Source organism: Sturnira hondurensis, unplaced genomic scaffold, assembly GCF_014824575.4.
Source record: "Sturnira hondurensis isolate 20B ecotype Veracruz unplaced genomic scaffold, ASM1482457v3 Scaffold0022566, whole genome shotgun sequence".
NCBI lineage: Eukaryota > Metazoa > Chordata > Mammalia > Chiroptera > Phyllostomidae > Sturnira > Sturnira hondurensis.
Genome location: NW_028095197.1, coordinates 9,551,919 through 9,564,557, shown reverse-complemented (window position 1 = coordinate 9,564,557; position 12,639 = coordinate 9,551,919). Strand labels below are relative to the sequence as shown.

Sequence of the window (12,639 nt, the reverse complement as noted above, 5' to 3'; positions counted from 1 at the left end):
AAAAAGTCTAAAGTGCTAGAAACTTAAAATGTCAGATGATCCGTAAACTTGTGTTATTTTACAGTGCGTTCTCATTTGTTATCTTAGTTAAGCCTCAACACTCACTGTACAGGGTACAGGCTCGAGAATTAGTATTGCTTGGACCAGGTACAGAAACGAAATCCAAACCTCCATTTAATTCCAAGTATAGTTTCCGCCAGCCTGGTCCTTAAAGTGGAGGGAGTGGCAGGGCCTCTCTGGTGATGGTTCCCAAACTGACCTGCACACTGTAGTCACCTGGGGAGCTTTAAGAACTATTCGGATGATGTGTGTTCTACCCCCAGAGATTGTGGTTTAATTTTAAAAAGTAACATAAACCGCCTGGGATTCTTTAAATTTTTTGTTTTTTAGCGCTCAAACTTGGGAACTGCTACTCTATTTTTTTTATAATAACCACCAGTATCTTAAAATAGAGTTAATTATTTTGAAAGGAAAATTGCAAATGACACATACCTTCAGTAAGAATTTACTAGGTTTAAAGTAAAACTGAGATGATAAAACATGAAAGACCAAAGCTTAAAAAACATATTTTTAGTTTTATTTTAGCCACGTTAGGTTACCCACGACCTGTGAAAAGCTATGCTACTTGGTAATAAACCCGTCGGTTCGGTACACTGTTTTGTTAGCCTGACCTCTAGTGTTCACATACCTCAAACCAGTCACCTTTTGTGCCTTAAGGAGGGAAAAGTCAGAAAGTTGTATGTCATGTATATAATACATCCTAGGGTTATCGTCACATTGTCATTAGGAGTATTTGCTTTTTAGGAGCAATTACAGATAATCAATGCCATATTCTTCACTGTCATCCTCTTTCTGTTTCCTTTTGACAGTAAAAGGATGCTACAAGAAAGCAAGCACTCAAGCCATCAAAAATAAGACAAATAACATTTCTAAAAAGTCTTGACATGAGAAAAAGGTCACCCTTAGGCCTGCAGGGCACAGAACTGCTGGAACACAGCCAGGATGTGAGGGTCGAGCTCGGCGGTGAAGAGCAGGTTCTCCAGGGTCACCATGTACTGCTGGATGGTTTGGTGGTGCTGTGGGTGCAAAAGCAACCATTGGAAAAGAGCACACGCGCTATCTCGCAGAACGTTCCCCTTGGTGGCCCACCCATGTTGTGGACTGATGGGAAGGAGTTGTAGGGAAAAAAGTGGTTACGAGTAACAGGCCCCTGGAAAGCCCCAACATTAAGAAAATGTAGGGAAATGAGGAAAAAAGGGATGTTCAAAAACTTCTTAAAAAATACAGTTCTGAGCAGCTTCTATGAATATGCAATTCATGCGTCAAGGCAGTGCCTGCTACTACCAGGCAGCGCCTGGACTACGTTGGGCCAGGTCTCTCTCCCCTAATGAGGACAAAACACAAGCATGACTTTAAAAATAGCCCAGACAGGGACTGAACTAGGAAGACTTTTTTTTAAAGGGAAGGCAGTGTATGTTACAACTAGGAATAGCACAATTGCTAATGTTACAGTTAAACATGGTCCCTGAAATGTAAGGAAAAAAATTTTAAAATTAAATAGAGCATTAAATACCTCTTTGCAAAGGGAAAAACAACAACAAAAACAGAATTAGCCAGTGGTCTATTAAACAGTCCACAAAATAAGAAACCCAAACCTCATTTTTTATTTTTTAAACATAACTCATCTGTCCTATTAGAAATCAGTGACTTGTTAAGCTTACATAAAAAAGTGTCAGAAAATGAAATAATCTCTTCTATGTGCACCATAAATATATTCAGAGCTCCCTAAAGGACTATAGCCTGTTTTTTTTTTTTTTTTAATTTACTTATTTATTTTATCTTTAGAGTGGAAGGAGAGAGGGAGAAAAACATCAATGTACGGTTGCCTTTTGTGCATCCCCTGCTGGTAGTTAGCCTGCAAGGAACCGGCCTGCAACCCAGGCATGTGCCCTGACTGGGAATCGAACCGCGACTGGCTGGTTCGCAGGCCCGCGCTCAATCCACTGAGCTATGCCAGCCAGGGCGGACTATAGCCTGTTTTAACTGGCAATAAATCTAGAGATAATTTTTATTTGGAGGCTTACAGAACCTATTTTGTTTTATGACTTCTAATAACTTTTCTAGAATAAATGAGGATTTGGGCTGTTATTTTAAAGAATTCTTTCCACTCTCCTACTGATCTTTAACATAACCTTGCATCTGTGGGCACTGTTTACCGTTACATTGTTACTTTACATCGTTAATGTTGTTACTGTTCTCTGAGCATTTTTCTCCACATTGTGTATCATCGCTAGGCTTTCTAGCAAAGACAATGGCCATTAGGAATATGGGTGCTAGAGAACCAATTTAAGCCTAAATATTCTGATGAGCAACAGTAGGAACAAATGTACACGAACTAAAGGGCTTATGGGTATCACGTAACCTCCTGACAAATTTGAAGATTTCATAATGGAATGTCTTTGTGGCTGAGAACAGTGATGTTTATTAGCGAATCCGAGTTTCCCACAAACCTGTAAGAAGATCTGCTGAAGCCTCTCTATACAGTTCTTATACCACGGAGTTAACACGCTGGTCCCGTCAGTCTCACATCGTACTAAGTGCTCGGTCAAGATCATGATAAACCGCTGGAAAGGGGTGCAGAGTTGAAAAAGTGTTAGAGACTGAATTCTTCAGAAACAGTCACACAATGACCAAAGGTATCGTCTGTTCCACTCTGTCTTTACGGTGGGCAACTTCCACAATGGATGCGCCCTGTCTAGAAGGGGGCACTGGTTGACAGTGGGTGCATCCTGTTCGGCACTGTGTGAAGACCTTGAATGTCTAGGTTACTTAGCTAGGACTTAATCAGAAATGTTAACAGGAATCTATGCACAAAAGCGTTCACCAGGAAGAAAAACCATCACCCAGGTGACCAACAATTGGGAAAAGTTAAATGAGAGAGGGATTTAATGTAAATGCCCCATTGTTAGAGCGTGAATAAACGCTCATGCAAGAAAGCACCATAAACAACACAGAACTTGGAGGTGCACACGGTTCCCTCCAGGTACTGGGCTTTTACTTCCTCAGTAAGTTTTTGTATTTTTTAACTTCTATAAATGTGTACATAGTGCTTTTTATGACTAAAAGCATTTTTAGAAGTAAGTGTATTCTTTCCTTTTACATATCAATCATCAAAGCCCCCGGCCACGATACCTGGAATATGACAAGGAAGAGGTTCTTCTGCTCACTCTGCGCAGACTCCACTTTCTCCTGCAGCCTTTCTATCTGCTCCTCCAGAGCCCCGTCTTTCCTGTCACTGCTCCTGTCGTCGTCGTCGCTTCTCTTCAGAATGCAGAGGAACGAAAGGAAAACGCCATTTGAAATGTTAGTGGATTAAATCCCATCAAGTATGGGGAAATATTTTGTCTGTTCAAATACTACTCGAAGATTTGTATTCTATAGGGAAAGCACTGCACCCCCCAACCACTCACACACGCACGCGCGCACATACACATACATGCACGCACACATGTCCTGGGGCCACAGAAATTTAGTGGCACTTGTCCTGGGCAATGGCAGCGGGAGTGTTTGCTATGAAGCAGAAGTGAGTTACACCTTTCACAAAACAGCCCAATCAGGGAGGTTATTCGTGTCCTGTTTTCCCCTCTGGTCCAACTGAGAACGGCTCTGAGCTCCACGGAAGATGCAGTGGAGTCCTGTTAGCTGGCATGGCTGTGTTTTCTGAGGTGGCCGTGAACCCTGGGTCGGTCAGTGCTGGAGCTCTGCTCCTTGGGGAAATAGAGGGTTAGGTTCCTGGGGAGCCTCTGGTCACATTTTCATCAACTGACCAAGATACAACCTCCTTTTACATGTTTCTGTTTAAAGACCTCTTGTTTAATGTCTTACAAATAATTATAGACAGTATTTCTTTATACTATCGCTGAGAAGGATTTAACATTTCCTGACCCTTAGTAACATGACTAAATTTCTTTGGCTTTCAGCCTCACAAGAATGCTGTCCACTACAATTTTTCTATAAATCAGCCATCATCTCATAAACCCGTAACTGCTACTTTTCCATAGCTTTATCACACACTACAGATGTTACTTTAGTGCTTGATGTCTCCATTTACAGACTGGCGAATTTCCTCTTCCTCTTTCTGGGTGGATAGTGTTGATTCATCAACACTGAACTCACAACCAACAGCACTGTAATTCAGGCCTGGACGAGGCGTGTCTAGCACACGTATTTTCCAGTTAGGCACACCCAGGCCTTGCTGTGCTCAGGAACAGCAGACAGCCTCTAGGTCCTGTGCGTGGGGGCCACTTTAAACAGTGAAATCACACACACACACACACACACACACACACACACACACACACCCACCCACCCCCCCCCAAAGAAACAGCACAAATAATNTAGTGTTGATTCATCAACACTGAACTCACAACCAACAGCACTGTAATTCAGGCCTGGACGAGGCGTGTCTAGCACACATATTTTCCAGTTAGGCACACCCAGGCCTTGCTGTGCTCAGGAACAGCAGACAGCCTCTAGGTCCTGTGTGTGGGGGCCACTTTAAACAGTGAAAACACACACACACACACACACACACACACACACACCCACCCACCCCCCCACCCCCCCCGAAACAGCACAAATAATGTGGCGCTAAACATCGTGGAAAGAACAGTGTCTTAAATAGCAGAAGGACAACAAGAAAGGCAGAGTGCCTGTTCGCTCTCAGCTGGAACAAGCCACCCGGGCAACTAAAAATTCCCACTGCTCCGTGTATGTCTGCCTGCCAATGAGCAGGAAAGCACTGTATTGATTTTGAGGTTACAAATAAATTTTAGTGAGTAGGTGAGTGTAAAAATAGAACCTGCAAACAATGAGGACTGTATTCTTGTAACTGCTATTCTCTGTCCAGTGAAGTAGGTGAGCGGTGAAAAAACCAACAGTGCTTTCTAGTCATTTGTCACTGTCTGACCATGGGAGCCGCAACGGAGAGGGAGCTTGCTAATCTTTCATCCTCTAATGGGCCACAGAGAAACTGGGCAGGCCTTCATGTCGCTCAAGAGCCACAGGCTGCCCATCCTTTAATGATTCAGAGATGGCTGCAGGTGACATGGAATAACCCTCAGCAGAGTGGGTAAGACTCCACTGGCAATGACGGGCTGATGGGCTCCACAGGCCCCTGTGAAGCGTTACCTGTTCCCTTCCAGCTCACCCTGAAGAACCGAGACCATTTGTTTTGGGTTTTTGTTAAAGGCAGAAGGAAGTCATGACTGTACAGATCAGGGAATAGGCCCAGAGGTTCCACGACTTCCCCCGTGTCACACAGACAGCACGGGCAGAGCCAGAACCTGACCCCAGGTGAGTTACGCACCAAAGCCCTCCCAGCAAGAACGGTAGGCATTGTCAGACCTAGAAAGCCCTTTCTTTCTAGAGGACAGCCTACTAGAGAAGCCCTCTCTGCCAGCATCCACTCCTCAGACGAAATCCTCAGAGCCTGCTCCCTGTTTTTACCGAATCCCGCTTCTGTCTCTGACACTCCGCCTTTACGGGATCTGCCTTACTACATGCCAGACAACCAGGGCCGTGTTCGTCTCTCCTAACACCGGACCACGCAAAGTCCTCAAGTACCGCTGACCAACACGCTGTTCTGCAACGAGGGAAGTGTTGTGGAAATCCACGCTGCCTGTCACAACAGACACCAGACACACGTGACTGTTGGGCACTTGAAATATGGTTAGTGTGACCGAAGAACTAAATTTTACATTGTGTTTACTTTTAATTAAAGTTACATGTGGTTAACTTTAATTAAAGTAGTCCAGACTACAACACTGGACACCACATACCCACAGAGAACGGAGTGGCACGAGGGAAAGGTTCTGGAGCTTGACGGACCTGGGTCTCTCACTTACAAGCCATGTAATCTTGAGCAAGTTATTTAATGTTCTCTGAGCCTCAATTTATACATTATCCAGTGGGGATGACACCATTCACCTTGCAGTAATTTAGGCCTCTGAGTGTGTGTTTGCATATAGACACACATACATGTATGTCTATATAGAGACTAGAAGCACCCAAACCCGCTACAGGCTCATATGAGTCATTGAACTTGTTTTCACCATCTACTCTGGTAATTATGTGTAACACTGGAAAATACTGTCACAGAGAGAACCAGGACTATTACGCTAAGTCACAGAACACAGCCAGCTCACTGCTTCCCCCGCAAATGGCAAAATACTGAACTTCTGATCAATAAGAGAAGTAGTCTGTAAACCTGAGAAGGACTGTCCCCTCCTCTCACAGTTCGGGTGAGGTGGTAACACCACAGTCTTCTCCCTCCTCCCCTCTTGCAGCAGAAACTTGGAGAAATAAACCGGGCTGGTGTGGCTCAATGGACTGAGCGCATGCCTGCGAATCAAAGCATCGCTGGTTCGATTCCCAGTCAGAGCACATGCCTGGGTTGCAGGCTTACAAAAGTTGAGAGATCTTGATTTTCTTTTCTTTGTTTTTTAAAAGATTTTATTAATTTTTAGAGAGAGGGGAAATGAAGGAAAAAGAGAGGGAGAGAAACATCAATGTGTGGTTGCCTCTCTCGTGCCCCCACTAGGGACCTTGACTTGCAGGCCAAGTCCCTGGTGAAGGACCCCCAAGAGGCAAACACACATTGATGTTTCTACCCCCCCCCACTCTTGCTCCCTTCCCCTCTCTCTAAAAAAATAAGTAAGATGTTTTAAAAAAAGGAACTTGGAGAAAACACAAGAGTTCTCTCTCACTTTTCCCAGCTGGAAATGACACATGTGAAGCTGACCCCGAGACGGTGAACCTTTGGAAAGGAAAGGTTGTGGGTTCCTGGGCAGGTTTGTGATGCGGAGCAGAGAGCGACAACCCCCGTGTCCTTCCTCTCCGTCCACTTCCACGAGCAGCTCCACATAATCTGGCCTCAGCAAAAAAGTTCCCATCGAGGTAATACACTGAATACTCAAGAGTTTCTGATATACATTTTTTGGCCTTCTATTAACCTAAACAAGACTCACCCGTTTGTGTTGCCTTGCGAGCTTTTCTTTAGCTTCTTCCAGCTCTTTCTGGATCTTCAGAACATGTTTGTTCATCTTACGAATTGTGGAGTGCAAAATTTCCCAAACAAACAACCTTAAAGAAAAATGGTATTTGGTTACTGTATGTTAAACTATGGTTATAGAAAATAAAGACTTCTCGCCCTGGCCGGTATAGCTCAGTGGATTGAGAGTGGGCTGCGAACCAAGGGGTGGCCAGTTCAATTCCCAGTCAGGGCACATGCCTGGGTTGTGGGCCAGGTCCCTAGTGGGGGCACGAGAGAGGCAACCACACATAGAGTGTGTCCTACAAATTTTGACTTGGGTGACAGTTTAAGTGGAAGACAGTAAAACAATCTGTCTGTAATAAAACTCCAAGTTCTGAGCGTTGGCAGACAGGGTAAGAGGGCAGAGTGCTGTAACTCTGGAAGGGGTGGTCAGCGAAGACTCTGCAGAGTTAGAAACAGCTGAGCTTGGCGCTAAAGAACACGGGGCGCTCCTGAGCAATGTGCCTGTGTAAGAATGCATGTGTTCAAATTCTGTACTTAGTTGTGTGATTTTGAAAATGCTACTTAAGCACTCTGCCACGTCTTTCTACTTTGTAAAATACAGAGGACAACATAACCCCCTCTACAGTGTGTTGTGAATACATGAGCTGCAGATGTCAATCACTCAGGATAATGGTTTACACATACTTGGGTGGCCAGTTTCCCAAGAGTTTGCAAATCTGAGAACGTCTTTCTGCTGCTTCATTTGTGAATGCCAACTCAGACGGCATGATAACCTTAGAGCACACCCTTTCACCCTAAGAACTCGGTTGATTTCAGACCAGTGTCCTCTGCCAGGAGCAGACACGAAGAAGAAGATAAAGACTGATGGATTTTGTCTGCAAGTGATTTTCCTGGGTTTCTGTTTTGTGTCAACTCCTGCTGCCCCAGTCTTGTTCAGTTATAAAGATGGGACTCAAGTTCATGAATAAGAACAGAGCCTAATGAAAAGTCTCTTTCCTGTAGGAGGAATGGGTCTAGAATGGGTCTCTGCATTAAATCTAGGGTTTTTATGACTGAGGTGAGACCTCCCTTCCTCACAGCTGTCTGGGTGTCCGCCAAGCTCCCCTCAATCTCTCCAAGGACGTGTCCTTACTCTACGGTGAGTCTGGTTTCTCCCAGTTCCTGGTGTGCACTCCAGGTCCCTCGCGGAGCTGGAGCTTTTTTCCAAGTCCCCTCCACACTGCCTGATCTCCTGTCCTAATGGTCTGGGTCCTCGCCAGCATTTCTACTTGATGGGTGGATTCAACTTACATGTGTGTCCCCAACAGATGCTGCGACCTGACTATATTTCCACTGTCCACGTGTCTTTGTTAAGTCCAATCCTGCCAGACTGGACCATCAGTATGTATTCGTATCAGTCTGGTTGGGATCAAAATTTGGAGCTCGTATATAAGAAACCACATGAAAACCAATCCTCAGAGAATATGGACTTTGTAAAACAATTCACCTTACCTAGTAAAGTCACGAGACAGTTCTGAAGAGAAGATCCAATTTGCTACCGCCGCACAGTCAACAATCTGAGTACGAATCATCTTATCTACGAGCACAGCAATCATCTGCAAGGAGGGGAGAGCTTCCGGGGTGAGTCACACCTGTCCGGAGCCGTAGCAACCCCGCTGCTACAAAGCTAACACCCGGGGGCTGGGAAATGCACTCCCAGTGGCTACGGAACAAACCACTTGACCATTAGGCCTTAAGGTGTACTCTGCCCTCTGCTTGGCTCGGGTGCCTACTGTAAGAATGCTGTAACACTGATAAAGACTGAACAACAACACTCTGAATGATAATGCAATCTTTAAACAAATTTACACAGTACCTAAAAAAATACATAATTTCCATTGAATCCTAAAATTAAAAAATGTGTTCTATCATAAAAAGTCTTAATATATATTCTGTAATTTATTTAAATGCCTCTTATAACACATGGCATGAAAACAATGTATCGAGACCGAGAAATCTGGGGGGTGTGTGCAGAAACTGGATAGACTACATAACTATTTCCTACTCAATTGGTAGAATCTTTAAGCAACAAGCACTCTTACTATTTAAAATGTGTTAAGATATTATAGTCCCAAACCAAATAACAATACTTGCTCTTAATTCCACAGCATTAAAAAGAGCACCGATTTTAAAGCCATTGTGTAGATAAACTGGACATTTTACAGACGAAAACAATGGTAACAATAGCCTTATTTTTATGCCCGTACAATCAGAGCCTTAACACATCTCATGAAACAGTTTCTACCTGTGGGTGGTTCCTCCAGACCTCAAACATGACTCTCAGAACGTGCAACTTTCCTTCATCGCTTTCAGCTAGGGTTTTGAAGACTTCATGAAACCTTTGATAGTGGGAGGGAAGAGTACCACATAAAAACTGACTCATTAATCATTTTAATGTTTCAAAGCCTTTTCAGTATTACTCAATTTACAGTGCATTATGTAAATGCCAAATAACCAAATGTCAACCATTAAGGATATAAGAGGCATGCCTAAGAATTCACAGTCTGTATGGAATTTGTCACACAATCTTAGCCTGGGACTCCAGGTTACTGTGTATCTAAGGACAGGTGAGGGCTAAGGAACCATCTTCAAACACAGGTGGTGTCTCCCGTGTGACTCACCCTCTGTGGAAACCCTGCAGGTAAAACAGACTTAGAAATTGAGATGGAGTGAGAGCCCAGGTTTCTGCTTGGTGGGAGGAGTATCTGTATGTTTCTGCTGCTTTTGGACTGACGAGTTACAAAGCCCTGTCTTTAGCTGCCAACCTTTGGGTGGCTCCCCAAATATAGTCAGTTCTCATTTCTACTTAACTGCCTTTACAAAGATGCCTAGACAGGGTGGGAGCTTCTTCACCTTATATGTGACTACCCTGTGGACCTAAGTTTTTCATGAAGACCTAAGTCCCTCTAAAGGTCTACATGAAAAAAAGATACATCCCATGTGTACAAGCAAACTGCACATGGAGAATGATAGAAGCCGCAGGACCAGGATTTAGCGACCACGAGCCAAAGCCCACGGTACCCCGTTGTATCACGATACTGCTATTAAGACCTTCCTTCACATTCAGTGATTCAGGTAGAAACGACCACACTGTTGGCGTCAGGCAGAGTTCTAACCCCAAAGGGTGCGTGTCCCGCCACACTCACTTTGCCAGAGCGCTGAAGGAGTGGCTGAACGACTTGGCTGCCAAGTGCAGCAGCGTCTGCACGAAGACCTCTATTTTCAGTGGGTTGAAACTGAACCCTTCGTCTGAAAGACACCCCACAGGAAGATGGTTAGGGAGATACAAACACTGCGACCCCTCGCTCCCTCACCTGGAGTGCCGAGCAGACGGCCCGCTCACACCGAACACCACGTTAGACACTCATGCAACCTCTCTGAATACTAAAAGACGACTGATTTCAAATAATACACAAAACTAAGCATAATCTTAATTCTTCATTTTGGGGGGTTTCTCTAATTTTCCGACATGTCCCATTTCCTTTACGAATGCCACATAGGCTTCCTTGTTCATGTCCCCCCTATGGTGGCAAGATAAATATATAATACAAAAAATACCATAAACCCCAAACACTCAAGTCTGTGTCCTAAGATGTCTGACAAGGTGTAAACTTCATACCATCATTCTGACTTAGGCTTCTAATTACATCTTCTCTAAAATCATGTGTCTTAGAACAGCCGAAATAAACAAAACCCCAGTAATAAAAAACCCAGATGATTCGTGTTTTATTTTGACTACGCCCCTTTTCTGTCCACGTGTCCTTAGGCACAGATCTAACTAACACTAAGACTCTTCCTGAAACAGTCACCCAGCTGCCCCGGCAGAGTCTCACCCGTTACCTATCTGCCCCCTGGGCCCACGCTGAGTGCGGTTACTGCAGTTTTCAATGTGTTTCACAGGTGAAAAGATACGTACCTCTCATCGCCTGTCTTACCCACTTACTGATTCAAGTAAACTCATAAATCATTTTGTCAATTTCCCCATTCTCGCCCCCCCCAAAAATCCTTAAGAATTTTTGTTGGAATTACATGGTATATACTCAGTCAATGTTAAACACTGTTGTCATAATAGGTTAATTTGGAAAAAACGCCCAACCTTACAATACACCATGAATTCCTGTTTGCACACCTCTCTCAAGTGAAAGTAGGAATGCTTAAAAATCTTTGAATTGTAACAGTGTATTTCACTCAGTATTGATTTTAATACTTAATGCAAGCTATTTCACAAGGATGTTAGGATCTCTTTTTATATAAAGGAGAAAACACCTGGATTCTAGGAACAGGTGAGAGGCTCAACAGGCCAAAGGAGCACACTGCCTTACAGGCATCCAAGGAGATTTAAGAGGAGCTCACGCTGCCAGAGGTGCATTTATGCTCTAATCTGGTCTCTACAAAGTTCCTCTCAAGAGCCGTTTCATTTCCTTACCGTCATCGTCATCCTGGTTAGGGTTTGGTACGTCTTTGAGAATGCTGAAGATCTCATCATTGGTTGCTTTGCTTTTAAAGGCAACAGCTAAACAGAGAGCGACTGAATGTCCAGGAAGAGAATCTAAGCACAGAATGGGGGAGGGTGGGAGGGCAGATCAGGTGTTAAGACTATTCTTGAAAATAAATGAGAGACTTCAAAAAATTATTTTCTTTCAAAATAGCACACTCTATCCCAAGCTCAATATTTAATCTGTACAAAGATCACTGCACGTTCAAGTTTCATTGAATAGGTCAATGGCTTTTCATCTAAAAAAAGACATAATTTCTCACTTTATTACTTCCTTAAGAACATTTAGCTAATTGGCATTTACAGAATAAGGGGTGCTGACCTTCCTCAGGGGTGGTGAGGGGAAGTGTGAATATAGTTAAACTGTCCTCTGACAGTCCTCAAATCCCTAGGTTTTGTAGCTGAAAAGCTGAGAATCAATGTCATTTCTCTTTCATTTTTGCCAATTTCCCTTCTCCTTTTCTGAGATAGTGGAAGCTAAGTCTGAGTTTGAACATGGGGAAGGCTGCCAACTTAAGACAGTTTTTTTGCTTTTCTCTTTTTTGAGTTCATACATAAAAAGACAAATGCTCATGTGCTGTGACTCCATGTGTTTGCTGTTAGTACCTGCTGAGTCCTCATTGTATACAATTTGTGCTAATACATATATACTGTAAGGCATCACCAGAACAATCTCCTTTTAATGTAAGGTAGACAAAGGTAACAATTAAAGAGGCAATTCTGACACGGAACATCAGTTACTAAGCACATGGAATGAATAAAGTCAATTTCAACAGTACTTTGTGCTTCTCCTTGAAAGTGGTAGAGAAAATAAGCGACCAAAAACCCCCACAAAAAACCCTGCCACTGAGGAGTCTAAATCCGAGCTGGGGAAACCAGAGAGCAACACACAACTGGCTTGCCAGAGGTTAAAAAATATCCTGTCACGGAGGTTGGGCTAGGTCTAGGGAGTAAGGACTGGAGAGACAAAAGGCTTTCCAACTTGGGGTAATGGCACCAATGCAAAACCGAGAATGGGAGGAAGGAAAAAGAACAAAGAGAAGGAAGT

General features: G+C 43.7%; 1 protein-coding gene across 3 annotated transcripts in view; it reads right to left on the bottom strand.

Moving 5' to 3' along the window:
* Positions 1–555: 555 nt before the first annotated feature.
* NCBP1 (nuclear cap binding protein subunit 1) overlaps positions 556–12,639 on the bottom strand; it is a 38,554-nt gene continuing 26,470 nt past the window's right edge. For all 3 annotated transcript variants that reach the window (XM_037035747.1, XM_037035748.1, XM_037035749.1), the window contains 8 exons: positions 11,523–11,645; positions 10,243–10,345; positions 9,342–9,435; positions 8,549–8,652; positions 7,029–7,143; positions 3,193–3,321; positions 2,511–2,624; positions 556–1,076 (listed from right to left, as the gene is read on the bottom strand). In XM_037035747.1, the coding sequence (XP_036891642.1) occupies positions 963–1,076; positions 2,511–2,624; positions 3,193–3,321; positions 7,029–7,143; positions 8,549–8,652; positions 9,342–9,435; positions 10,243–10,345; positions 11,523–11,645 (896 nt within the window). In that variant the 3' untranslated portion in view covers positions 556–962. The remainder of the gene's footprint in view (positions 1,077–2,510; positions 2,625–3,192; positions 3,322–7,028; positions 7,144–8,548; positions 8,653–9,341; positions 9,436–10,242; positions 10,346–11,522; positions 11,646–12,639) is intronic.